Source organism: Falco cherrug, chromosome 4 (genome assembly GCF_023634085.1).
Source record: "Falco cherrug isolate bFalChe1 chromosome 4, bFalChe1.pri, whole genome shotgun sequence".
NCBI classification, from domain to species: domain Eukaryota; kingdom Metazoa; phylum Chordata; class Aves; order Falconiformes; family Falconidae; genus Falco; species Falco cherrug.
The window spans coordinates 37,822,730-37,849,804 of NC_073700.1; the positions used below are offsets into that span (position 1 = coordinate 37,822,730).

The 27,075-nt window shown below is 51.4% G+C and overlaps 1 protein-coding gene across 4 annotated transcripts in view; it reads right to left on the reverse strand.

Moving 5' to 3' along the window:
- The window catches only part of LOC102052647 (syntaxin-binding protein 4-like), a 52,282-nt gene that overhangs the window by 23,796 nt on the left and 1,411 nt on the right, over window positions 1-27,075 (reverse strand). For 3 of the 4 annotated variants that reach the window (XR_008731728.1, XM_027801878.2, XM_014278022.3), the window contains exons 2-7: window positions 16,050-16,123; window positions 10,558-10,653; window positions 9,677-9,746; window positions 8,568-8,642; window positions 1,676-1,761; window positions 785-905 (exon numbers count right to left, since the gene is read on the reverse strand). Coding sequence is in view for 3 of the 4 variants with exons in the window: in XM_027801878.2 (XP_027657679.1) it covers window positions 785-905; window positions 1,676-1,761; window positions 8,568-8,642; window positions 9,677-9,746; window positions 10,558-10,653; window positions 16,050-16,123 (522 nt within the window). In the remaining variant the exon portion in view is untranslated. Of the gene's footprint in view, window positions 1-784; window positions 906-1,675; window positions 1,762-8,567; window positions 8,643-9,676; window positions 9,747-10,557; window positions 10,654-16,049; window positions 16,124-17,718; window positions 17,822-27,075 lie in introns of those variants that run through there. The other variant, XM_055707040.1, reaches the window with a different exon arrangement.

A 27,075-nucleotide genomic window follows, 5' to 3' on the forward strand; every position in this document is an offset into this window, starting at 1 on the left:
GGCAAAAGAAGGAAAGCTGCAAGCCCCGGGGACAAATGGTCCCAGCTCCATGACTGCTAACACCCTTCGAGCTGTCCCTCTTGAGAAGGGCAACCCCAAGCACCCTGGAGACGAGACTCCGCAGAAAAACAAGCTCTGCCTGTCCAAACCCTGACCCTGTGAAGTATGAAAGGGACAGATGACCACATGAAAACACATGCTCCAGGAGACACTCTGGAGACAAAAGGATGCGGTGTCTGTAGGCAACCGCTGCTGACACCAAAGCAAAAGGCGTCAGGAGCGTTTGCATTGAGAGGGCAGCACCTGTGCTCTTGTTCCACAATGTCACCGTGCCAGGAGCAGGGCAATAGACACCAGACTCCTGAAACACCTTCCAAAAGCAGCGCTGGCCTGAAGCACGCCGCCCATGACGTGGGCTGTAAAGGTGATGTGCAGGATGCTCTCAGCAGGCTGCAAGCCACGGCTTCCCCCCCGGTTTCAGAGGGGAGGAAGAGGGGCAGCTGCGTGGCTGGCTGAGCAGATTGCAGACTGCCTCAGCGGGGGACATTTTCAGTTCTTGGGAACAGGCTTCCCAGGAACAGTCAAGACACCGCTACAATGAGGACTTCTAGAAGACGCTGTGGTCTCTTAGCCATTGTGGTGATAGAACAGTGTAGAGGACATACGGATGGAACAAAGTTCTTCAAGCACTGGAGTTATTTACTGGATGTACCCCTAAGAGTGTTAGATGGTTGGTGGCATCTTCATGACCGACCAAGGGCAGCCCCACGCGACCTCTACGTACTGTGCATGAGGGGGGTGCGCCGGGTTCCCGATGAAGGGGCCGTGGGAATTGGCGGGGCTCAGCAGCAGCGGGCTCTGGGAGCGCGAGGAGGAGCCCGAGGAGGTACTTTCCAGGTATCGACCTGAACAGCAAAGTCAGAGAATGTAAATACTCCAGCATCACCCGCCCCCCAACTCTGCCACTGAGAGCTGGCACTGTTTTCCTAGGTTTTTTGGGAAAACCCCATGGTAGTTAAGGGCATCAGTATATTGCTCGTGGAGAGGAAACATTCAGCCTCCTTGACACAATTCCAGCATGGGACTGTCACCCTTCTGCCAGCCCCACGTAGCTCTGCCATAGGGGAAGGGTTGGCAGCTTTCTGGTGGGATGCCAAGCCAGCGGGACAGCTGCTTTCCCCATGCGTACGTGATTTGATGCACTGGCACCTCACTTAGGTTAACTTTGTTGCATCTCATTAAAAATTTCCCATTTGCAAATGAAAAGTAATGGTCACTGAAACGCTCTGAAATCCATAGCAGAAAGCTGCACCTGCAGAGACGGGTACTGGTGGGTTTACCTGACCAGCACGTCAGCTAAGCAGAGTCTGGGGATCTGGGGTGTGGTTGTGACCCCAACTCAATTCTGCCTTGCTCCCCCTGAGGGGGCTGGCTGGGTGCTTTGCTTTGTGCTTGCTCTGTGCAGGCAGGACTGGCCGTGCCGGCTGCTCTGCACCTGGGGACACGCTGAGTGCTTGCAGTAAGGACAAGCAGGACTTCTCTTCCTTTAAACCTCCACCCAAACACCTACACAAATCCAATCAGAACTCCTTCAAAATAACACTGGGATAAAGAAAACTCTCAGCAGAGAGAGAGGGGCTTTTGGTTCCCCCCCAAGGCATGCTGAGCTACTCACTGCCACCATGCAGGATCGGCGAGCTCCGCGCTGAGCCGGTGTTGCTCTGGGAGCCGAACTTCTCCAGCAGCTCAGAGAACTCTCTCCTGGAAACAAAACATAGCACAGTCAGCTGCTGCTCAAAACTATTCTCCATCCAATCACATGGCAACGGTGCCTCTGATGGCAGTGACTTACTACCAAGTCCATAGGGCCAGTGCCCTCCAGCAATGGGGAGCAGATGGAGCTTCCTCAAGCATGAGGGTAACCCCCCTGGTTTCAACAGGTTATGCAAGGCTTAAGGTCAATAACCAACCTCATGGCAGTGCAGCTTTCCTGCAATGGGCCAGAGCTTCCGTGTGCTTCTTCCCTGCCCTGGAAAGTGTTGAGGGCAAACATGGGCAAGGGGAGCTGGGAGGGGATGCACGGGCAGGCACTAGTGCTGGGGACTGTCCTTCCTGCGAGGGGGCAGACGAGCACAGGAGCCCTGCCTTGCACCCCTGCCGTGTGGGCCCTCCTGGGAATCAGCTGGAATAATTTCAGCTCCAACTATAAAGCTCAGAAGTTCTGACTGCACAAATTAAACAGGCTGTCAGAAGGAGCTGTAACTATGCAAACATAAAACAAAAATGCTTGGCCTATTTGTGACTCCTTCTAGAATAGTTAAATATAGATTTTTCTCTCTTTTTTTCTCCTCCTTTCCTAGACAGAAAGCAGCTCCTGCTAAAGGTGGGAGATGGCTTCTGGAGCACATGCAAAAGCAGCAGCCTGCTCTCTGAATTCATCCGTGGTGATGTCCTCCGTAAACATCACACGCCTAAGATGAACTCTGGGAGCGTGAGACCTTAACAAAGAGTTGCACACACAACACCAAGCATGCTGGGGCAGCACAGGCTTCTCTGCTCTTCCCAGCAGCTCATGGCTGCAGATGCTGAACCAGCAGGCACACACTAAAGTTACAGGTATCAGGATGAGAAGGGCTTGTCAGTAAATTCAGGAACAGGGAGGAATGGCAGTCCACAAACATTTAGCAACATCCCTCCATCTTGAGGTAACCCCCCCTGCTTGCTACATCTGTGGATGAGATTCCTTTGCTCTCTGCAAAGCAATCTCATCCACAGCATCCCCCAGAAAGCTGGCTCAGTGCCCAAGTGCCTTCATTAATGTTTTGCTTCCAGGTTGAGTGTGACCACCACATAACAACCCGAGCACATTGAGTCCTTGATGAACTGTAACTGCCTGTACACAGCAGGAGAATTGCTTCGCGACCTTCCTTTTGCTAAGTATAACATCTTGAGTTTTTAAACCCCATTAAGAAGCACCATTAACCATGTTTACCAGCTCCTGCATCATTTCTGTAACCCTTCTTTGAACTCCCATGAGGCTCTCTCTCATCCTTCTGGATGAGGAGGCATGGAAAGGGGATGCCACAGTCCAGCATCAGCCTCCTGCGCCCATCCCTGCCACACCGGCTCTTCGCTCCCAGGAGCGTGCTGTCCCTCTGTGACTGCGTGGTCCTCTTCCTTCATAACCCAACACTACCTGACCAATCCAAACTTTTGGCAGAGAGAAAGGCTTCAAGGATGACTAATTTGTTACACGTGTCATTAAATAAGCAGCCAGGCAATGGGGAGAGACCCTGAAAGTGCTGTTTCTGTGGCCGCGGTAACAATATTAGATGTCCGCTTTGAAGGCACGAGGGAATCCCCATGGGAAAGTGCCTTCTTGATGTTGTAGCCACGGGAAAAGCCTGGTTATGAGCGGCTAGCTCTCAGACTTGACAGTCAGACAAGCTCAAGACATAAATCTGTAGGAAACCAACCACAGCAAAGTTTCCTCAGTGAGGAGACTGCCCTTACACACAAGCAGACGTTGTGTCATCTGCGTACTTTACCGGGACAGATGTTCTATATTATTGGCTAGATTAGAGTCAACAATATTAAATGATGAATGAATCATCAGCTCCTTAGGTTCCTGCTGGAAATGCTCTCAGTAATTTACATCTTCCCATTAACAACCAGCTCATTAACAAACTTCAAAGACCAGCGCCTGCCTTATCTAATATTGCCATCAAATGTACGCCTTATTCATTCCATTTAACGCTAATTTTAAACCCCTCACACAATGCTTAGTGGAATGCCTTGGTGAATCCCAGTACTTTGCACCAACACTATTGTCTTTATCAACTAAACCCAGGACCTTAAAAAAAGACAACTACTTTGTTCAGAAACCCGACTTTCCACAAAACTGTTTTAACAGGCAGTTTCATAGCACTGGACACTAAAACATACGTAACAGCACTGAGAAAGTGAAAGGACAGCTTAGCTCCTATAGCAGTAGGACAGTGGTTTGCTGCTCTGGGGTTCTCTAGGTTAAGCCTTGGATGGATCTTACCTTAGCAGAATTTTTCTAGCTTTCCAGTAAAGCCTCTGTATTCCTGTAGGTGATTCACTGGTAACTCATGCAGCGATGGCCTTTATCCCTCCTTGACCTATTGCAATGGCAGGTCTAACCTGCTGGAAGCTAACGTATTATTTCCACTGGTTACCAAGCCATCAGCATCTGGGGTTTTGTTTTGGGCTGGGTGTTCCTGTGGTCATCCATTGTTACATTTTCCTCAGATAATAATCCATCAGAGCATAACACAGGCTATGAACTTAAAACAATGGCTAAAAAACTCTTAGTCAATGCAAATGCAACTAGTCTGGCAGCTCTCAAGCTCTTTAAACCGTGCTAAACAATGCAAACCCAATCACCGATCCGTGCTGTCAAACTCTCAGCAAGGGCATATATAACCTGAGCGTTCTTTGTTGTTGTTTATTTCATGTCGTTAAGCTCATCCACAAAGGACTATTTATCATTATTTGCTCAGGAACCTGAACAATGAGCTCCGAGCCCAGGGCTGCTTTGCAAGCCCAGCTCCAGCCCAGCCACTTGCTGTAGGGACGATGTGACTAAAGGCTACGTCACACGCCGCTGTCCCAGCTCCTGCTTTGTTGGTCAATACGGCAAGCCCCAGTCCCACCAAGGACATAAACACATGACTAACTTGAAGCATACGCTTATCCCAGCAGCCAGCAATACACTTTCTGGTGTCAGTCTCCTGAGAATTAATTTTGTGCTCAGTGCTGTATTTGAAGGAACTTGCAAGTGGGCAGATGATGCCCAAACATTGCCGATTAATGAACGAGTACACTGAAGGAATGCCAACAGGTCTTTGCTTTGCGCTTTCGGACACCAAGAGACTTCAGAAGATGTCTTTAATATTTAAAATTTGACCCTTACTAAAACATTCTCAATTACCAGGTGCCTGCAGGAGTAGGATGCTCAGCTTTATTTAAAAAAAAATAATTCATGGGGTTGTATTAGGTGAAAAGTTCATTTTAGCAATCCCTTCTCCAGCTTCTTTTCATTAGGACACAGACACTGGAGGATCCCTGTGACAGAGCGTGGACCTGCACAGTCTTCAGCCAGCCCCACAGCATCGGGTGGGATAATGGGGTTTGCTGGCAGCAGCCAGCTGTAGGCTGACTTTGCTACAGATTAAGCAGCGGCAGGGTCAATCTTCCTGCAGAATATTGTTGTTTTATCTCATAATACCTTTTTGTCCTGCCCTTTTGCTCTTGGGAGAACAAAGGGTGAATCCTACATCAAAGGTTATGTGAGACCACGGTGGCTGGAAACCTCAGCTCTGTGCCACAGCTGGGGAAGAAAGAGGAGCCTGTGACACCTGATAAATCAATAGCTTGTCTCAAAAATCCCAAAGCCTGCAGGTCAGCAGGAATCGCGAACCCAAAGCACTGCAGAAGCGTCACAAAAGCAGATTTTCTCGCTCCCAGCTCGCAGCAGCTGCAGCATTGCCACAGCTGTCTGGGTGGGATGATGCTCTGGAGCAGCAGCTCCGGCACAGAGCCCAGGTCCGTCCTGGCACACCCCGAGCTGTGAGCCCTCCTGCGCTGGCTGTGCGGGGCAGCACATCGCGCCGCTGCTGGGCTTTGCTTTTCCATTAATGCCTAGGAAGCAGTGACATGCAGAGGTGCACCTCAGCTCCTATGTAAGGATGTGTGTTGTTCCCCAAGGAGCAGCCAACGATGCTGGGACACTCCAGGCTTGCCAGGTTAGCCCCAGCACTGCCTTCTAGTTTAGCACCAAGTGCTGGGATGAACAAACCCGTGGGCTGAGCTGCCACTGTCACACGCAGGGCTCACAGGGAAAAAGGGATTGCCTTGCATTGGCACCAGGCTGGGCACGAGCGCCGGCGGCAGCCTCTCTGCCGATTCTGGGTATTGGTTGTGCACTGGCAGAAAAGCAGAGTACTGCCCTCACCGCTCGTTGTGCAAGCCCTTTTAATGCAACAACCCATTTCCACCAAGATGACTGCGCATATCATGCGAAGATGCAATGTATTTAGCATTTTATCATGCGAATACTAGGAGGTGCAGCACAAACTGGCTTTCTCACAGTGATAAACCTGAAAGACCAGGATGATATCTGTGCAACGCAGAGAAACAAGGAACTATTGTAACTTTCAGGCTGAGAATGAATAAACAATAATTATGTGTATGCAATAAAATTACGCTCATTAGCTAAAGATGAGCACAGACGAAAATCAGATCCAGCCATCATCCAAACCCAGTGTGTCCAGCTCTAAATCTGAATTTTCTGCTTTAAGCCCTTACATTATTGCCGCTCTCTGCAGCATGTCTGATGCGACAGGCTGAAAACATGCATCTTATACGCGCCAGGACTGAATTCCATTAAGAGCACAGGTAATTTGGGCCTATAATTAACTCCAGGGACAAATAATAGCGTTTATGAGTCAAATTCACCTGAGGGCAACCACAACAAAATGCTACTCAGCTGAGTCATTGGGAAAATTGGCAGGCAGGTTGGATTGCCTTCCAAACCCATTACATTTCCTCCTCCAGCGTTTATGAAGATGACCTGCATGCGAGTATCTGCAAACACACTGAATTACGCTCCTCCCCGCGCCTTCCTGCAGTTTTCACATCTCATGAGCCGCTTGGCCAGGCAGTGGGAAGGTGTGAGGCTGCCCTCAGCCCACGGGAGCTGACGGGGTGGCGTCTCCATGGGTATCCCCTCCGGAGCCGACGGCCCCTGGGAAGTCAAAGTGCCTGCTTCAGCCCAGACAGAGGGCTGTCGGCTCACCCACACTCAAGGACAGATTTAAAAGATAATAGAGCATCAATAAAATAAAGACAAAACTAAAAAGCAGAAAGCAGAAAAATCCTTCCCCCGTTTCCACAGCCCTTAATCCTGGAGATATGTATTCGTGTATTGAACAGTTTGTGAGATGATTATGTAAGCGAAATCTCTGCAAATCTTTTTTTTAAAAAATAAATAAACTGATTACTTCCCCACTCTCCCACCGGCTAACCTTTTGCAGATTTAACAGATAACCAAGAGCAAACAGAAGCCAAATAAATTGTTTAACGTTCCGCTGCCCTCCCTGCCTCCCTCAGTGGGTTTTCAAGCAGCTCCGTAGTGGGGCGATCCGGGACTGCCAACAGATGCCTGAAGGAGCTGGAGCTGCTGACAAAGCCACACGTGCGTATGTTTTAAGAAACATCTGCTGCAATTTAAGATATTAGGAGGCACATCATGTTGCCTGAACAGCTTGGAACAGATCAGCACGGGTGAAGGCAGAAAACCTGCTTTGGGGGCTCTGGCTGAGAAATGAAGTGTTCCCCTGAGCCGGTCCTGCTGCCGCTGGGCACAGGGAGCCACTCAGCTGGAGGAACCATCCCTGCAGTGCTTCCTCAGCACCTGCTGAAGCACTTGCAGTTAATATAATAATTTGAGATGTTATTTTCACCCGAAGATCATAGATTAAAAAGCAGTCCATCATTAATAGCAACTAATTCTTCCACCAGTACTTTACTGTGTCAAAATTACCCTCATCCCTGTCATTACAGCACTCTCACTGATCTGCTAAGGCAGTAACGCTCCACAGCTGCTGATGGATAAGCAATGAAGCCATCATCTGCGACGCTAACGGGATGCGGGGTTGTTGAGCAAACGCCTTGGTGTTCCTCAGCCACCCAGGCGCAGTGCGGAGCCTCGGCACCACAGCCCACCTGCCCACAGCCACGCTCCGCCTAAACCCGCCTGCATTTCTGTGGTTCCCGGTGCACCTCACTTTTCCAGACCTGTGTTTCTATTCAAGGGAGAGGATGCACTGGCACATTGCACCTGATCTCCCAGGGGATGCCAGGAAAGACCCCACTCATCCCATACCTTGGTTTCCACAACCCTGCCCTCCCTCATGACACCATCAGAGTCTCACACAGCTTAAATCCAGCCAAGGCAAAACCGCACCCTGTCCTTCTCCTTTTGATTCCTCCAAGCCTCTCTAGAGAAAGCGAGGTTTTCCAGGAAGCAGCGAGGGAAGAGGTTTCAGGGAGAAACTGCTTATCCTCTAAGAAGGAGGAATCCTGTAGTGATGGATGACCTTAATTCAATGGGTCTAACTGGAAAGGGAAGGGAAGATCCTGCTGTCCCTGCACATCTTCACCCAAAGCTCTGTGCAGGACATGGTGAGCCACAGGCAGCTCAGCACCGTGCAGCAGAGCTGAAGGAGCCCATCCACCCTACAGCCGAGGCTGGAGCTGCCCTGCTCCTCTCCAGTGAAATGCCTGTGGAAACCTGCTTGATGCCAGGATGGCCCACAGACCTGGCACAGGCTGGGCTGGAGCCACATCTGCAGCTGGAGCCACCAGCTTTGCTTCCCTTCCCATCACAGCTCCAGCACATTCCTACCCGTGTACAGTTATCAGAGACCCTCAGTTGCCCTGGTCTTCACCATGGGTTTTGAGCCTGGTTAGCTCAAAGGCAGCTGTGGTGCCAACGAGCGCCGCGCTCCCCCCTCCTGGCATGCGATGACACCCCTTACCTGGCATCATCATCGCGGGCTATAAGAAGGCGCATGTGGCTGGTGGCCGACGCTGTCCTCAAGATGTCCACGGCCCTGCAAGGCAAGGACCACAGAACATCAGCACCGGCTTGCAGCGGCGCTCCACCAAGCTCGCCCAGCTGCATATCAAAGCTCATGGCAAACCAAGCAGGGACCCACGGTGGGGCAGACCCCACCAGCAGGCGAGTGACCTTTCCCAGATTGATACCCACGGAGCAGCCCCATCCCCTGCCCTGGCAGCGGGGCCAAGTTGCAGGCTGATTTTCCCACTTCTGCAATAAATTAGAAGTTCCTGCTAACGAAGTGGACCCAGAAGATGCACATGGTAGTGAACAAATACCTCCTAGTGCATCTGCCACCTCGGGAAGTTTCTGTCTCAGGGATGGCTGCTTTCTGGTTCAAAACACAGGCGACCCTGTGGGAGTCAGGGCAGCGTGCTGGGGGGTGGGGGGCAGACACAGCCCCCCTGCAGCTGCAAGGATGCCCTCAGGGAGGGGGACCTTCATCAAACCCAGCCCCTCCAAGCATTTGGGAGCAGGAGAAGCTCCTTGTGCTGCTTCCCAAGCACCCGTCCAGGCTAAGTACACCATCCAGGAATGCAAGGCAGCCAGCGGGCTAGCTCCATGTTTAATGGAAAAGGGACGTCCCAAAAGTGTGGTGCTCCTCCAGATCAGTTAATTATTTCCTTGGTGGGGAGCTGAGGGGCTGGATTCCAGCTCCAGAGGGAATCCACCGCACAGAGTGGCGCTGTCAGGCTGGGGCACTGACAGATCTCCTGTGCTGGGAGCTATCAGGCTTGCTGGGAAGCTGCAGCAGGTAGAGTGGGGCTGTGGGGAGCTGTTAAAACCCCCAGTATTTGGGGGAAATGTCCCAATATCCCACAAATACAGTTTGGGTTCACTGGTCTGTCTTTACACAGAAACTTTTCATCTGAGAATTCCCAAGCTGGCTCTCGGGAACAGCACTGGCTGCATCAGAGCACAGACAAAGCGATATCCCGGTGTCCTCTGTGCAACCCTCAGCCTAAACCACTTCACAGAATTATACAAAAGCAACAGGAATGCAAAATTTCCATTTGGATAGGGTACCTCTCGCTTGTAACCCCAATTAGGGAATCTCCATTGACCTCCAGAATCTGGTCTCCTGGCTGCAGGCGCCCTAGAAAAGAAAACTAATGGATAGAAAATGCAGAAAATACAGCTTGAAGGGACTGGGAGAGGCTGGGCAGTTCCTTCCTTTGCCCAGAGACAGGATGAAATATGCATAGGTCGCTCTCTGAGATGCTCATCCAACCTGTTTTTCAAGATGCCCATAGATGAAGTTCCTGCAGCCTCCCTAACAACCCCTGCCAACGTCACTGCCTCTGCTCTAGGAAGCTGCAAAAAAGGGAAAACCAAAAAATGCAATAAAGCTTTTACTTCGTTCAGTTTCAAGGTCAGGTGGAAAACCACAAGTGGCATTTCCACCTGTTCAGGATTTATTTTTCTTTATTAGATGAAAAACACTATTGTAACACGTGGTGGGAGGAGTGGGGGTGTGTGGAGGGGTAGGGAATCTCTTCTTGGCTTAAGTTATAAAAAATTAACTCTGCAGACCGCTGCCTAATACCTACTTTTTGAAGATACTCAGAATGAAATCAGTGGCCCAGAGCACAGCAGAATTTCCAAAGGGATCTCAGGTCATTTTGGGGCTACAGGCAGTGGGTGACACGTGGGAAATGGCAGGAAGGAAAGCGAGGTTCTTTGTGTGGCAGAGATAGATCTTGCTTTAAAGACATGAAACAATTGTACATACGCTGAGAGGCCAAGCCAAGGCTGCTGTCGGATGTCACAATGACTGCCACACTAAAAAAATATCCCCGCTGCTGGAAAATCTGGGAGGAAGCACCTGAAATGTCTACTAAGGCAACATACAAAATAAATACACTGGATTTTGGCTTTTCTCAGACCTTGTGGCACTCTGTACTCACCGTCCACATAAGCAACACCCCCTGGAAGAATCCTCTTGACATAAACTCCATATTCTTCTCCAGTGAGTTCCTTGATGCCACCAATTACCTTAATACCTGGCAGAAAAAGAAGTGTCCATGACACAAAGGCAGAAGAATTGCAGTTTCTGCAGGCTGTCTCAGAAGGATGCAGCCTCTGGCAGTTTCCAGGCATGGCAGCATGGCCTGACACCCCTTTTACAACCATTTGTGGAGACCCCCATGTACGCCCCACAGTGCACACACAGCAGCAGAAGCAAGAGGGTGCAGCCACCAAAACAACACCAAAGCTGAAGGCAGATGAGATAGCCCCTGCTCGGGGCAACTGCGGTGGGGACACCGCTTCTTAGAAGGGCCCAGGCAAGGAGTAGCCACCTTCCCCAGCCCCGAGCTCACAGGATCACAGAAGGGTCGGGTTGGAAGGGATCTTTGCAGGAGCAGGGACACCTTCCACTGGATCAGGCTGCCCAGAGCCCCGTCCAGCCTGACCCTGGATGTGTCCAGGGACGGAGCATCCACCACCTCCCTGGGCAGCCTGTCCAGTGTCTCACCAACCTCAGCAAAAAGTTTCTTCCTTATATCTAGTCTGAATCAACCCTCTTTTAGGACAAGGGGTAACAGTTTTAAACTATTGCAACAAGCCCTGCTAACAGGTCTGCCCCCATCTTTCTAATAAGCCCACTTTATGCCCTGGCAGGCTGCTGTAAGGTCTCCCCAAAGCCTTGTCTTCTCCAGGCTGAACCACCCCAACTCTCAGCCTGCCCACACAGGAGAGGTGCTCCAGCCTCCCATCATCCTTGTGGCCTCCTCTGGACCCGCTCCAACAGGTCCAAGTTCAACACTGCTGCTTTCTGGCTGTCTCAGCCCGCATTCATGTCTCTGCTAAGATTTGTCATTGGAAACATTACCAGAGACAAGTGCTTTCCCCAGGAGACACCCTTCCAGGTGCAGCATTTGAACAAGCCCCAGGCTCAGTACAGTGGTGAGGACATCCCCCCTGCAAGCCCACCTGCCTGCCAGGCTCCAGCAGCATCTCCCGTGCAGCCTCAAGCTGCCACCCATGGCAGAGCTGCGCATCAGGAGCCGCCACTTTTTAGCAGGGTTTGGACCGGGGGGAGCAGCCCAGAGGCAGGAGCCAGGCTGCAGGGGTGACCTGTGCTGTGGCTTTGAACCCCTCATTGTGGCAGCGTGGCTCGGGCGCCCTGTAGCACCTTGGCAAAGGGCTCACGCTCCGCACTGCCAGCTCGCCGGCCACGGGACCTGGCCCCTCTGCTGTTCGTAAGCTGGCTGGCAGGAAAAAGCCCAAGATACTTATTTCTCCAGGGCTCATTAAGTCCTGCTTCAAAGATCTGGGCTGTGGACAGAAGGATTAAAAATCCCGGATTAATTAACAAATCTCTCCTCAGAGCCACCAGTCAGGCATTTTGCTGCTCTGGGCAGCAGGGCACGCTGAGGACAGGCGGCTCCGCAGAGGGGGGCACTGCCAGCGGCCAGGCCAGCTTCACCCTCTGGCTGCTGCTCCGGGCTGATGAGCTACTGTGAGCCACGGTGAGGTCCTGGGCTGCACGAAGTACCCCCCTGCGAGAAGTGCCTCCCTCCAGGGGAGCAGAGCAAAACACGAGACCCCTTTGTGAAAGGGGAGGGAAGAGTGGACCCTCGATCGGGAACACTTGGGACAATGGCACTAATCCCATCCCTAGTTCCCTTCCTTTTATAACCCAACCTCTTCTTTAAGGACCCTTGTAGTTTTCAGCTACTTCTAGGGAAATACCTTGTCTCTCAAGTCACCGTTACATTATAATTGTGATTAAAGCCAGATTATTACAATTTTTCATTCCTATATGCACCCAACTGCTGCTTCGCCCAAGCACAAAACCCCAGCCCTGTCTGAGTGCTGGAGTTTAGTCTCTGGGATTGATGCTTTAACCCTCCAACCCCGAAGGCATCTACAAGGAGCTGTTTTGCTGGTGGCACTGGGTACTCACAGCAGAACACCTCAGGAGCAGGCATCAATATTGTTCTCTATTGCATTTTTAAAGAAATTTACTAAAATTGGAAATATTGCCCAAAAGAAGTATCTCCAAGGGGCACAAGCCTCACCAAGGCATGGGGGCAGGTCAGGCACCTGCAGGCCAAAGCGGGGAGGAGATGCTGCCATCCCAAAGCCCACTGACAGAAGGTGAAACATGCTCACCACCGAGGATGCTCAGCTGAAAGCTTCTCAGCCTTGCCACCAGCTGGCAGAGAGACCCTGGGGAGCAGGCTCACACTCGGGGTGGGTTTGGGAAACCTCTGGCATGGAGGGTCCTGCAGAGGTGAAGCCCCATTGGTTTCCCTAGACAAGGAGGACACTGGAAGTCTCAGCTGAGCGAAGGTGATGACTCAAGAAATCATCCCATGTCTGTCTTCACACTGGAACTTGAAGTCATTACGAATGATAAAGCGCATTATACAAATCATGTGAAAAACTGTATCTCAGAAGAGGCGCAGCTGTAGCATCACCCAGCAGCCCAGCAGGACCTGCTTGCGACAGGCTCCTCTGCCGAGGTATCAAATCAATAATGACTCATTTCCCTTTCGTGTCTGCAAATCAATTGAAATAATGGCTTAATATAGCTGAAGTATCTACAAATCCTCCTTTATCCCCAACGATGTCAGGAGAAAATCCGATCTTGTTATTAAAATCGGTGATTACTCGTAGTATTGCTCCCAGACACACTCAAACTTTGTTGGGGAGAGGAAAACCCCCTGACCTGTAACTCGCTTGCTGGCAAACCAGCCGGCTGCTCCAGGCTCTGCCCACACTGCCCTCCTACCCATCACCTCACCACGGAGGCACTGGGGGTGCCAGTCCTGCCCCCAGAGCTGCGCTGGGGAGTCCCCACCGGAGTGAGGAGGAGGAGGAGGAGGAGGAGGAAGGGCTCACCCCTGCCAAGGTTTGGATTGAGCCATGGGACAGCCTGGAACCAACTGCAACAAAGCGGAATCATCAAAGATTGTGGTGGTAGTATTCCTCAGAGTCTTCATATTTTATAAACATTTACATCATTCAAATTTATATTTGGGACCCAGTGTAGGTAAATAACGGCTCTTTAATTATCGCAACATCAAAGTCCCAGTATAATGCTTATTAAGTAATACTTAGGGCCAGATAATCTAGCCTATTTTGGATCCCTCTGTTTAATCTTTCCTTTCTGGCAAAGGTCCTGGAGCTGATGCCCACATCTCCAGTATTTTCTCTTTTGCAGAATAAACATTTACGGGGAAACTCCGGGTGGATGTACAGGTTTGACTGACCAAGATGGACATTTTCTTCAGATTTCCTAGCATCCTATAAATTTCTTCAAGACCCTCAAGCTTCTCTGGTGCACCTAATCCTGCTCCCACTAATGCCATTGTCATGGTTCTCAACTTCTCAGGCTCTAATCTCGCCTGTCTCCATACACCACAGGTCAAGGGGTGTCCTGGCTAATCTGGTTGTTTAGCCCAACTGTAATCATCTCCGGCACACCCTGACCCCCTGGCCACCGTGCCGCACTCCCGGCGGTCTGCTGGGAGAGACCGCCCGCCTTGCGCCTAAGCTAGCAATGTTCAATTACATTTCCCTTAATCCCCCTGTTGATCTCGCAGCCCCAGCCAGCTTTTTCTGTCTGGAGGAAGGGACAGATTGGAGGTGAATCACTTGCTGCCCTGTCCTAAGAAGATGAAGGTCAAGATAATGGGATCTCGGTGTTTCTGAGAAATGCTTCTTAATCAGCGCTTCCCTTTGATGGCTATTCTTTAATTCCAAGTTCAGGTTTTAGGAGCCGCCAGGTAACCCCTTTGAACTTCTGCTGAGGTTCACATGTGGGTTTCCACCTAAAGCCACAGAGCAACAGACCTGGGGCCAAACGCTGACCTGCCACACTGGCACCGAGTGGGCTGATGCTGCTCTAAAGGAACTCTGCTGGAATAACACCCACATCTGACCATCAAAAAAACTCATGAAGGCGCATTTTTTCCCCAAAAAACACATTGTGAGCAGCTACACCTATGGTAGACATAGGGCTCCTGCAAGCACTGGTCCTCAGCGGAGAGGGATGAATTCTAGAGGACAATTGCTTGTCTTGGGTGTTTCAAGCCTCACAGGAGAGGACGAAGAAAGCTGACCGTGGCATTAGAAAATCCACAAGACCCTGCAGAGGGTCTGTGAGACCCTGCAAAGACCCTCTGGCCACAGACTGGGGGAAAGGAGGAGCACTGGGCCCCAGCAAAGTGGCTCGCAGTGAGCTGCAACATCTGTGTGCTTCTTGCAGAGGTCAGCAGCAGCCCGGTGAGGCTTCTCTGGGTCTCCTCCTTTAACGAGCTAATCTAAGCCAACAGCTAAAATCCCATCAACTCAACCAAATCCACCTCTGGAGATTAAAATATCATATTCACCGAGTAAAGGCATTTCTCTGAGCTGCCATGAACCTCGTGAACAGAAGACTGGGGTAAGAGTCAGCAAAGCTGTTCCTCCATGGCAGAAAGCCTTGTTACTCAAGAGCTGGAAACAGCTGATAATGAAACTATAATTAACGTCAAGTCTCAGGAAACCTGAACCGGTTTCTCTGTGAGTTGGACTTCTCAGGAGGGGTCCCCAAATTGTCACCCAGGGACCTCATCAAGGGGCCCACAGCTGCTCTGCGGGATGGTGGGCTGCACTCACAATTAAAAATTATGGAGGAGACTGCCTGGTGGACCCCAGGAAATCCTGCTGGCTTTTTTATAAAGGCCATGGAAGAGCACCAGTATTTGTGCTGCTGGATACACAGACGTCCGATAAGATGCCGTGCTGGGTCTTTTTGGGCTGATTTTCATGATCCTGTGACTCTTTCTCACATTCTGATGGATCTGACCATCGCTTTTCCCTCCTCTTCTGTGCTTTGATGTTCAGAGTGCCGTGGATGGATGTCTGACTCGCTCAGTGCTCATACCCATACCCGTGGGCAAAACTTTCCCAAAACAACTCATACCGACCGGTCCCCAGGAGATCTGCAGCACCCTGCGTCACCTGCCGGGGTGGCTTCCCAGGGGGACAGGCAGCTGGGAAGCGCTTAGCATTTTATTTATTTTTTATTATTATTAATTTTAATTTTAAAATGTTTTAAGTTTTAAATTTTAATTTAATTAATTCTGAAAATCCTGAAAAGCCTTTTTTCCCTCGCCCCATCCTGCTCAGGGGAGGGGCTCTCGTCCCAGGCTCCTGCACAGCTCTCAGCACTGCGGCTGCTCACCATCAACAGGGAATTAATCGGGATTTTGACTTTATTTTAACCTCCAAGCTGCAAAAGGTGCTTTCAGATGCTGGACACAGGCAGGCACAAGTACCAGTATTTCTGTGAGGTATCAGACTTGACATAGGGAAGCACATCAGACACAGGGGCTGGGGACTGAGGGGGTGTTCGAGCTACCCCAGCCCACCCTGATGTCCCTTGCAGAGGTTCAGTACTCACCCAGCCCGTTTGCACAATCATAGAAATCAAAGCAATGCACGGTTCGATCCATCCCGTATGGTCCCATGAGTGTCCTGGGAGAGAGAAGAAAGCATCTTTCATTCACGGGCTGAAAGAAACAGAGGCACAGGTGCCCAGGCAATGTGCGCACAAGCACATCCTTCCCACTGCCTTGGATATTGCCCACAAAATGATGCAGACACAGGTTGAGGGACACAACCCTGCATATTAAGCCCACACTGGTGAAAATCAACACCCTCCGAACCCCCCCGCGAAATTTATACAGATAAATGAGAGAATATGTGCAGGGCTGGACATCATCCTCCCCACCCAGCAAATCTGATGGACCTGTCTGTGATTCATTACCCCAGATTAACAGGGCTGGACAGCTGTCCAGCTCCCGGGAAATGAGATCAAAGCTCAGACCAATGTTCCGGGAATAAACCAGTTTCAAAAATACAGACAGCCTGTCATGAAGACAGCCGGGTGCGATCTGCTCCCGAGGTCTGTAAGGCAGGCAGCCTCCGTCCCTCCGGCAGGGACTCTGGAAAAGGGCAAAGCAAGATCTGCCGGGCTGCTTCAAGCTCCTGCCTCGCCTCGCCAAGGGTGGGAGCTTCCCATCGTAAGGCAAAGCAGGTGGAGGAGCGTTACACACCTGAGTCTCCCCCGTGCTGAGTAACTCTCCCAACCACCCCACAGCCTCCCCCTAAACACCGTCTGGCAAAGCAGGTGTCCCAGATAAATGACATTGAAAGCACCCAGCTCCATTCTGCCATAGCTGGGGACCTCCTTGGGTGACCCGTGGATGGGTCACCCCCACGAGGATGGGTGACCTTGATCTGAGAAATCCAAAGCCAGGTGTGCCAGGTGGAAAACCAGGGGTGAGGGGCTCCTGGAACACTCTGCTTCCCAGAATTTAAGTCACAAGAGAAAAGGAGTTTCTGAATCCATATTGGATCCCAAATCTGGATACAGCTGAGAAGGTACCACGGCGTGGGGCACAACAGATGCAGGAGAGGAATAAACCTTGGGAGCTTCTCTTTTCAGGCGTTCAAAATACCTCTCAAAATATCAAGCTATTCTGCAAAACCAGTGACACCCACCTCAAATATTCAGACTGGAAGCTTTTTTCTGTATTAAAAATACACCCCACCCACCCCCCTTGATATTCTTGCATTGTTCATGTATTCAAAAGACTGGACAAACAACTGGCCACATCTGGCTGACAGGAAGCAGAGTCTGAAGGCATCCCAGGCAGCCAGAGCAGCCCTGGGCCCAGACTGGTTCGATTTACCAGCCAGGATTTTCAGAGTATTTTAAGTAAATCCCCGAGGAAACTCCACCATGAGCAAACAGAAATAGCTGAAACGCAAGAGCAGTTTTGGTAAAGCAGATGCCTACTTGATACGATCAACTTTTATCCGCGATGCGGTGCACAAACAGCAGAGCAGGGCGAGCTTCGCTAATGCTAGAGACGCTAGAAACCCAACGACAGGCGCTAGTGACGACGTCCTCAGCCCTTTCTGCTGAGCGCAAGCCATCTCTGCCACCGAACCCTGGTCCTGGAGAAGCCACAGCAGGTGACCCTTGGCTAGAAGTGGCCGCCAGGACCCCCAGGGCTGCCCCATGCCCCTTCCCCAATTCCCGCCCCAGCTGGTGGGGGGATTACCTGCTGATGATGATGGCTCCCTTGTAAAGGACAGAGACGGTGGGCATCTTGCTGGCGGCGGCAGCCCAGCCCTGCCGGGCGCCAGCCACTCTGATTTGGCAGGAATCCGTTAAAGCAAAGGGAGAAAAAAAAAAAAAAAGAAAAAAAAAAAAGAAAAAACAAGGGAGGTCGGAAGGGGTCACGTGGTCTCCCCGTATGCATGTTAATTCCGCCAAACGTTAACACAGATCAGCTAAAAACATCTCCAACTTTAGATTAAAGCTTATGCAAGCCACAGACGACATGGGCCGTCGCAAGCACCTTCCTGAAGCAGCGGGACGGGAGCTCTGCCAGCCCCCATCAGGGCTGTCGCACTCATCCTTAGCACAACAGGACAATTATTTGGATGCATCCTATCATGTGTCTTCGGGAACAGCCCCGCCAGGGATGAAGAGCAACGTTCAGCCCAGGACATGCGTGCTCACCATCCCTAAAGGCTTAAAATCTGTAGCAAAGCTTTGGAAGCAATAACACACTGTAGCACTTAGGGGTTTAGGATTTTTTTTTTCCTTTTAGCATCTTTTCCAGCCTACAGCATTTCCTTCTTAATACAAAGCAAGTTCAGTGGTTCCACTCTCTGTTGGGAGGTCAGAAGTATGATCTGCCTCTAATCAGCCTCTTCCACCCCCACTTTGATGCACATCAGCCAGCCAGGGCAGCAGCGTGACCCCTGTTTTGTGGGACGTGGGGATGGAGGGATGAAATGAAATTATCCAAGGTTGGCCAGCGAGCAGGGATGGACCTAGAACAAGCCACCTTGGGGCGTGGCAGGAGCAGGACTGTGATCTTGGTGGGCAGAGTGTGAAATGAAGAGAAATTCCCTGGAAACATGTTCCCCCGGAGCTGTGGGAGGACACAGGTCCTGCATCCCTACTGGCTCCAGGGACAGCTAAGGTCAGAGGAAAGTTCTTGGCCCAGACTTCATCAACAGCGTCTTCCTTATGCTGTTCCTGTAGCATCTCTCCACAGGCTGCTGGCCAAACCCCATTAGTGGTACCAGACCTCGTTAGCTGAGCATTAGCATAGATCAGTCCTGCTCAGGTGGGGATCAGGTATGGAAGTCCTTGCCTGCACTGCAAACTCTTTGCCAAATATTTCCTTGAATCTGATGCTGTTGAATATTACTTTTCCCATGTGCAAAAAACTAATTTTATTAGAAAGAGCTTCCCCAATGGCTGTGTGAAGCCTTGCTGGGCAAGTGCAAGGTGCTTTAAAACAATGACAAATGTGGACAGTTTTCCTGCATTTTAATTGCTTTTTTTTAAAGTGGCTTCCACTGGAGGGCATTCAGATGAAATATTAAAAACCGAGCAGACTAGGCCTTTAGGTGGCCAAAACTCTCCTAGAAAATAAATTAATTTAGCTGCAAGATCAACATTTGGATAAATAACGCCAAGTAGGGATCACATGTAGATGCACATGGCGATACATTACAGGCATCCCACCAAACCAAGGCATGGCCAGCACCTAGTCCATGTCTGCATAAAGGCTTCGGCCAAATGGGGCTAAGCACAAGGGGTTGCGCAGGGGGCCATTTCCCAGCCTGCTGGACAGCTGCAGCCTTCTCTGCACCAAGAGCCTCACAACACTTCTGATCCTCACAGTCACCCAATGGTGGGGAGATGCTCTTTCTCCTGCCATCCCACAGACGATGTCCAGCTCTCTGTGGAGCTGAACATCACGCTCCATCGAGGCTGGAGGGTCCAAGAGTCTGGTGACCCCCAGCCTTGGCCCTAAGTGACCTGGTCAAGGCTAGCTGGGAAGTTTTGTGGCAGAACAGACACACGAATTCAACTCCACTGGGGTGTAGTAACCCTCCATCCCTGCCTGTTCTATGATGGGGAGCTGGCCCACACCAGGGCATAGCTCCCCGACGAGCAGGAGCGCCCTGGCACCATGCCCACCTTGGGGTGACTTTTTGGGCAGCTCACCTGGGAATGGACACCACAGCAGCCCTCACCAATCAGCCTGCTGCCCATTACACTAACAATCACACTCCTAATGCACTAATCATCATTCCAGTCACAGTAAGAGACAATTTCTATCCCACCACCAAAATTCAATGTGCAACCTTCTGAGGTCCTTCGAGACTCTGATAGAGCAATACACAGAATTAGCCCTTTGAGTCATGGACCAGAGCCTTGGCTGGAATAAATCAGTGCTGCTGAAAGAAAGGGGCAGCACAAGCACTGGAAGCAACATCAACAGGACAAGATGACCCCTCTGACCTGCTTCACAGGGGCTGCAGAACTGGTCACCAGAGCCAGGCTGGCCTGACCCAAAACATGCAGGCAAATGGGAGAGTTTCCCTACCTGGCAATTCAGCAATTCATCCACCCTGGTTTCTGCATTATAGGGAACAATTTCCACACTCAACGTCAAGCATATGTGTATTTGTTTGGGGCTTGGGTCCTCAGCACCTTCAAAACCAAATCCTTCAGCAGCCCAACCATGGTCCCACCGACTGTGGTCCTTCCAACCGCTGCCAGCTGCACCCAGAAGGATGCTCGCCCTTCCCACGTGCCGATGCTTCATACCAGCTGGGTGGGATGTTACAATAAGCCACACATTTGTCTGAGAGGTCGTGAAGTAAATGAAAACAGAAGCAAAGAGGCCCTCAGGGAAGAGGAGAGGGCTCAGGTTCCGAATTTATCTCCAAACCCTCACATCCTCAGCAATACAGGCTGACTCTGGCAAAAGCGTCAGACACTGATACTGCTCCTGCCAATCTGTCTTATTTACAGAAAGTTTCAGAAGTTTTTCAGTGTTCTAAAACTTGGGCTCACATTCAGAAAGGGTAACCATGTAACTGGCCCAAGGGTCCCAGTCCTGCTCTGTGTAACCGGTGCTGAAGGCAAACATCGCACTGGCAAAGGGGATATGCCATACACTCAAGCTCTTCCCTGAGCTGGGACCTAGCTGAGCAACTCAGAGTAAATCCAGCTAGAAAGCCCAAGCTTCTTATCCCAGGAAACTGCTGACAAGCCTTTACATTTTTAAATTAATGGATGAATGGAAGAAGCACAAATAAGTACAAACTTAACACCACAGGGCTAGACAGCATATAAACCTGCTCTTAACCTGCATGTCCGCCTTTTTGTTGACTGCTAGAAAAAAAGTTTGAGAACTGATTGAAAAAGGGGAGGGGGTTGCTATGTAAAAAGTTATTTTTGCTTAAAAAATATTTTTAATATAAAAAGTTGAGTGAAACTGTATCAGTCAGCTTTACTTAACACTAGCATGCATAAGCAGGTGGGTGAAGCTATGAGTGGAATTGAAATAAGTCTCAGAGAAGGACCATAAGGTAAAAAAAATGCTGATGGCAAAAGATAGCACAAGTCAAGCACATTTCCCATACATTTTTCTAATAGATCATGAAGGGGAAAGCAGGAGAGAGAAACTGGGAGTGCTGGGGAGAGGTGCAGGGAGGGAGTGTGTTATGTACCGGCGCCTGCACCTGCTGCAGGGGTGCTCGTCCCCTACCCGGCAGCAGCCGGCTGGGCTGCTGATTCCTGCCGAGGAGCCCAGGGGGCAAAGCAGACTGGTGCTGGTGCTGACTGTGCCCCTACACACCGTCCCACCTTCTCCTCCAGGGCATCACAACTTCTCCAAACTGCCAGACTTTGACCACCACCCAGGGGAAGCAGGTGGAGAAGATGGTGGCAATATATTTGTCTGGGTTTCAGAAAGAAAAGCAGGAAAGAGGATGGCTGAAACAAGCACAACCCACAGTAAAGTTATTTTTTCTCATGATTTGAGTCTCCCCTTGCCCTTCCCTAGCCAGACTACAAGCACACTGTGCTGGGAGCAGCTGGCCCACAATAGGTGGAGGTCACAGGTTTAACATCACTGGAGGTGCTAGCATCACAGCGGGTGGAGAGACGGCAAGCAGAAAATGCAAAAATGCATGGGAAGACATTTCCCAAGGCTCATCTTTTGTGAAACACACCTTCATTTGAAACTGAGGGGTTTGGTGAGTGCTCTCCCCAGCCAAACAGTTCTTTGCAGCCTGGCCACTCAGGGAGGGACATCTCCAGGTCACATTAAAGCCAGACAAGCAAAGAAATAGAGCCACTGGTCTGCTTGGTTATTCCAGCACCAACATTGAGGCTAAACCCTAGGAACTGATCTTCTCATGCAACTGAGCCTTCAGCACTGACTGGTGGCAAAGAGACCTGGAAATCTCGTGCAGCCCAAGCCACAGCCCATGGAGCTCCTTAGGCAGATGGAACAGGCAGCCTGTCTGAAACTAGAGCTAAAGAAATGTCTCCAGCACGTCTGTCTGCTGGTGGGACAGCCAAGACATCTCCACTGATCCCCTGGCTGAAGAGGACCTGCATATACCACTGTGCCAGAGCAGGGCTGCTTCCCCAGGGCACACAGAACCTCTGGGCTTCCAGGCTTGGAAGCCACCAGCTCCTGGATTTTGAAGGTATTAGTTTTCTATCCCATCGTGAAGGTCTCCCATCCTTCCACGGGAAGGATGCTCTCTCCTGCTTCTCTCCCCCCTGAATTTTCCTGGCAGCACATTTTAAATTTGGATTTTCTCCTAAATACAATTATGCAATCCTGCCAGCCTCCAGCCAAGCCACGTGCTGCCTCGAGGCTCCCTCCCCTTCAGTACCCAGGGTGGGAGATTTCAGCCTTCTTGCTTTAGAAAGCACCATTAGGATCAGAGATATAAAATAATGGTTTAGATAGGGATGCAACAAAACTGATAAGAGTTTCTTTTCTATCCAACAGAAAATCGTGAGCATATGTGATTCTCTGCTACATTATTATCCACCTCTGCTCTGCGTGCTGGTTGAAGGACCTTCTGGGAAAGCAGCCTTCAGACTGGCAGTGGATAAAGGGCTCTTCTACATTTCTTCCTTGGTCTGTCTTCTCCTCCCTACCCTGCTTCTTGGGAAAGACCAGCGCAAGCACCAAAGTAGGAGAACGGCAGCCACCAAATTGCACTTGCAAGCTGGAGGAGCCGTGCATGGCTGTCCCCACAAACCAGGGCTGGCTCCTCACAGGCAGGCTCTCATTGCAGTCATGCTGGCTGTGGGATACGGAATTGTGAGATTTATGATGAAAAATAGCTACAGAAAGAGAGAAGACCCAACCACAGGGACAGGCATGTTGGTGAGCATGAGACAAGGTGCATCCCTGGCAAGAACACAGAGCAAAATGCAAAAGTCAAGGGAAAGGGCCAGGTACAAGGATGTGGTGCTCTCAGACCTGCCAGCATGCTGGGAGGGGTTTGCCCACACCAGCACTCAGGGCAGCCAGGCTCAGCCACCCTCGCCGTGCGGGGCAGCCAAGCCTGGGTATGGCCAGACCCTGCGGGGATGCTCAGCCCAGCCCGATCCCAGTGAGCATCCATGACTGAACCAGGTACTTCAGCCAGGGCCAAATCACCCCAAATAAGTGGCAGCTCCAGGTAGGACCCTGAGCTCAGCAAAGCAGCGGCACAAGGATGCCGGAGCTGGGGATGGGTGGGTGGCACTGAAAGCAACATCACCGAGCCCGTGAGGAGCCGCTGCACACGGCTTATCAGAGGAACAGGGTCTGAGCAGGTTTGCGTGGGTGGGAATTAGTTGGAGAGACATCCTGCAGTGGCAGTGAGGTCTGCCTGAGGGCTTTCAGCTCTGGAAAGCAGCAGTAAGATGTTCTGAGGTGGGAGGGTAGCCCTCACCAGGGCACTGTGTTATGGTCTCTGCCCGCATCCCACCAATGCCGAGAGCCATGGTGGGAGCAAAGAGCTGCCCAGGCAGCATCAGGCACTTGCTTAACAACAACCCAACATTTGTTTCATGACAAAACAAAATCAGCGTAGGCTGAAGAGACATTTACATCTGATTAGAAAACAGAAAAATGCAACTGTGCTGCTTACAGGATCAGCTACAAAGAACTGATAATAAATCAAACAAAAGAAATCATCTGCTACGGAACTGGGAAGCAGCTGCCTGTTGTCCACAGTCACGGTGCAGCCTGCACGGTTTTCATAAATATTACCTGTAGTGTTGCTTCAGATGAGCTCATGAGATCAGGGATGTTCACAGACAAGACTGAATAAAAGAGGGAACAAACAATCATAGGACTACAGAATAGCAGGTGGGAAGTGACCTCAAGGACTACCTGGTCCAAACTTTCCTGGCAAGAGCATGCTCCAGCCCAGCACCCTGCCTGGCTGAAACTTAAGAACATCCAACCGCTTCCCCGGGGACATTATTCCAATAGCTGATTGTTCTCATCACAAAAAATTTTCCTCTTGTGTCCAGTCAGAATCTCCCGAGGAGTAAACTGCATCCAAACAAAACCATGCTGCCAGCATTACTGGTGAAGGAAGCAGGCAGGTACCACGGGAAGCACCCAGGGACCAGCAGTGATGTGTGCCCGTCCCTGGGCGTCAGCAGCTCCCCGGCCACACAGAGGGGCGGCAGCAGATGAAGCGGTGCTGCTGGCCCCGGCCAGGGGATGCTTCTCCCCCGAGCCCAGCATCCTGCCGTTTCCCAGTGACACTGCTCATGGTGAAACCTCGTCCCCACGAGTGTGGCTGGCAGCAGTCACACATTGACCCTATGGGCACCTTCCTCCTCCCGATGGCCGTGCAGACCTCAGTGCTCCTTCATCCTCTTCCCCCAGGGCACAGAGGGGGATCCCAGGGGACCGGAGAAGCTGCCCAGGGGCAGCTGCTGCTTTTCACTGCCACCCACATGGCTGCACACCCAGGCCCCCCTCCCCGAGGTGGGTGGCCAGCCCTGGTCATTGCCACACGCCTCATCTCCGCAGTGTCCCTTCCTTGCAAAAGGGCTCAGTCCTCCAGGACAGGACGGAAAGGCACCATCCTTCCTCCAAGGAAAGCCAGAGGCTGTAGCACCCCTACCCCATCCTAACAAGCCCCCTTGCCAACCCAGCTCCACTCCCTGCAGCTAAGCATGGGTCTCCTCCAGCTTCAGAGGTCAGAAGGTGGCTCCTGGTGAACATTCCATCCTCCCCACTCCTTGAACTGGTGGGTCACCCTTCACTCCTGCCCAAACCAAAGCCTGCTCATTAGTATCAAGATGGAGAGGAGAGGAGATTTTAAAGCTGAGACACTTTTCCAACGCTTACACTCTCTTTCTCTTGAAGGACAATGTCTCCACCCTGAGCTGGATGCATCTCCTTACCCTTCAGGGAAGAGGACCCCTTCTCCCAGGGCATCTGCCCGGTGAACCAACACCACCAGGCCACCAAGACCATGGGCAGTAGGAGATGCCACCTTTCACCACTGGCCAGGCTTTTCCATTCTTCAGCTCCTTTTATCACCCTCCTCTGAACTTCATCCCATTTTCCAATATCCTTCTCAACCAGTGGATTTCTTCAGCATGACAGATTCATCCCAAGGGACCTTTGCTGTCTAAAAGCCAGGTCTTTGCTGCCCATCACCTACACACTGGGGGGGGGGGGGGGGGGGGGGGGCAGGAACGGGACAGGGGCTTCCAGGAGGGAGCTGATCCCACCTGGAAAGCATGCATCCAGTCAATCAAGGTGGAGCATTTTCTGGAGGTGCTTCTTGCCCGATGAGGATGCCAGTCCACAGGCACCTGCCTTGCGGGGCTGGTGGGGCAGAGCTGGTCTCAGACCACTGGGGCTTGGAGAAGGGTTACAAGTGTTTTCCCATGGACAGACCCCTCCATCGACATGCAGCTCTTCCCAGGCTGCTCTGAAAGGCTTTGGTTGAGGGAAAGGCAAAAGGGTTTCTTTAATTTGCCTGTCTCACGATAATTAGGAAGAGAAGTTGTTTTGGGTGGAAGTGAGGTCATGCTTGGTCTGCCAGAGGTCTTCAGGAGGAGTGTTTGTGCCAGCACCCCACACCCAGCTGTGGTAAGTGTCCCCCAACATCTGCTCCAGCCCAGACCTCCAATGTCCCCACTTGAGATTGGGTTTAACACAATTTGAATACAATCACGCAGGAAAGCTTGAACGAGCTCGCTTCATCCCACTCCAGCAGGAGACAAGGTGTGGTGGCATCTCACACACACGTGGAAGCCTTCCTCCCTCTTCCTCACCCTCCTGTGAGGGAGGTGATCTGCTGCTCTGCTCGAGGATGCGTGCTGTCACCCTGACTTGGGTGTCAGCTTCTGTGAAGGGTTAACAGGATTATAACCCTCCCTGCCTTTCTAAATCCCCCGGGCTGTGGGATTGGATGGTTATAAACTCATTAACTGGGGATGGTCAGTGGTGGGGGCTGCAGACCCTGCTCTCAGGCCACCAGTCTGTCCTCCCCACAGTAACTAGGGAAAACAAGAGAACGATGGCAGGAAACTCACCCAGGGGAATCCATAAGAAAGAAGATTGAAAGGAGGAGGGAACAGAAAACACCATGTACAGAAAGAAGGGAAAACAACATATTGGAGGGAAATATTTCAGAACACGCCACCGAGCCAGGAGAGCAGCAGAGGCTTGGGAAGACCTTTGACCCATCCTTGAGCTGTGAACATCCCCATGCTCAAACTTGGACCCTGGCACAAGCCATAAACACAGCAGTAATGATAATGAAAGGGGACTGGGGGGGGGGGGGGGGGCGGGGGGGGGCGGGCCAGCCTAGCACCCCAGCTGTGCCCAGCGAGGAGCCAGCAGCAGCTTTGCACCCACCTGGGGCACACTCAGCCGGTCCAGCCACCAGCTGCAGGACCTGCCTGGTGTCAATGCACCTTTGGGGCTGTTTTATTTCCTGCTGGGTCTGGCAAAGCTCCTGTGCCAAAGCCACCGTTGCAAAATCTGCTTACAGCCTCCAGCAGCCACTCTCCGGAGGAGCGAAGCTGTACAGGACAGCCCCACGGGGTCACACCAGCATCACCACCGGGGGAAACTGGTGCTGAGGGATGAGCCACTGGTCCAGCTGCAGCAATCACCACCCTGCATCCTGATGATGCCAGGCAAGGTCCCACTGGCAGCTCATGTTTATTTATTAAATTCCTATTTCAAACTCCAAAATTAATCTTTTAATCAGCAGCAGAGCAGGGTCATACTTATCAGAATGCCGGGGAGGTGTTATCTCCCTGCCATCTGCTCGCCAGCCTCCGCCGTGTCCCGGCAGAGCCGCCAGACAGCCGAACACCGGCCAGAGCATCTGGCACCCATCACATGCAGGAACCCGTCCCCCGGCACAGAGCTGGCTGTCCCTCAGCTCAGGCTCTGCTCCTGCACAAAGCATATCCCAGCAGACAACGCTGGGGGAATTTCTGACTCAAAACCCTGGCACATGAGCAGATTTCCGAGTTAAAAACTGGGGTTTGAGCACCTTTGCCTTGGAAGTGCAGGGAAGCAGGGCTTAGCAGCCCCACGGAG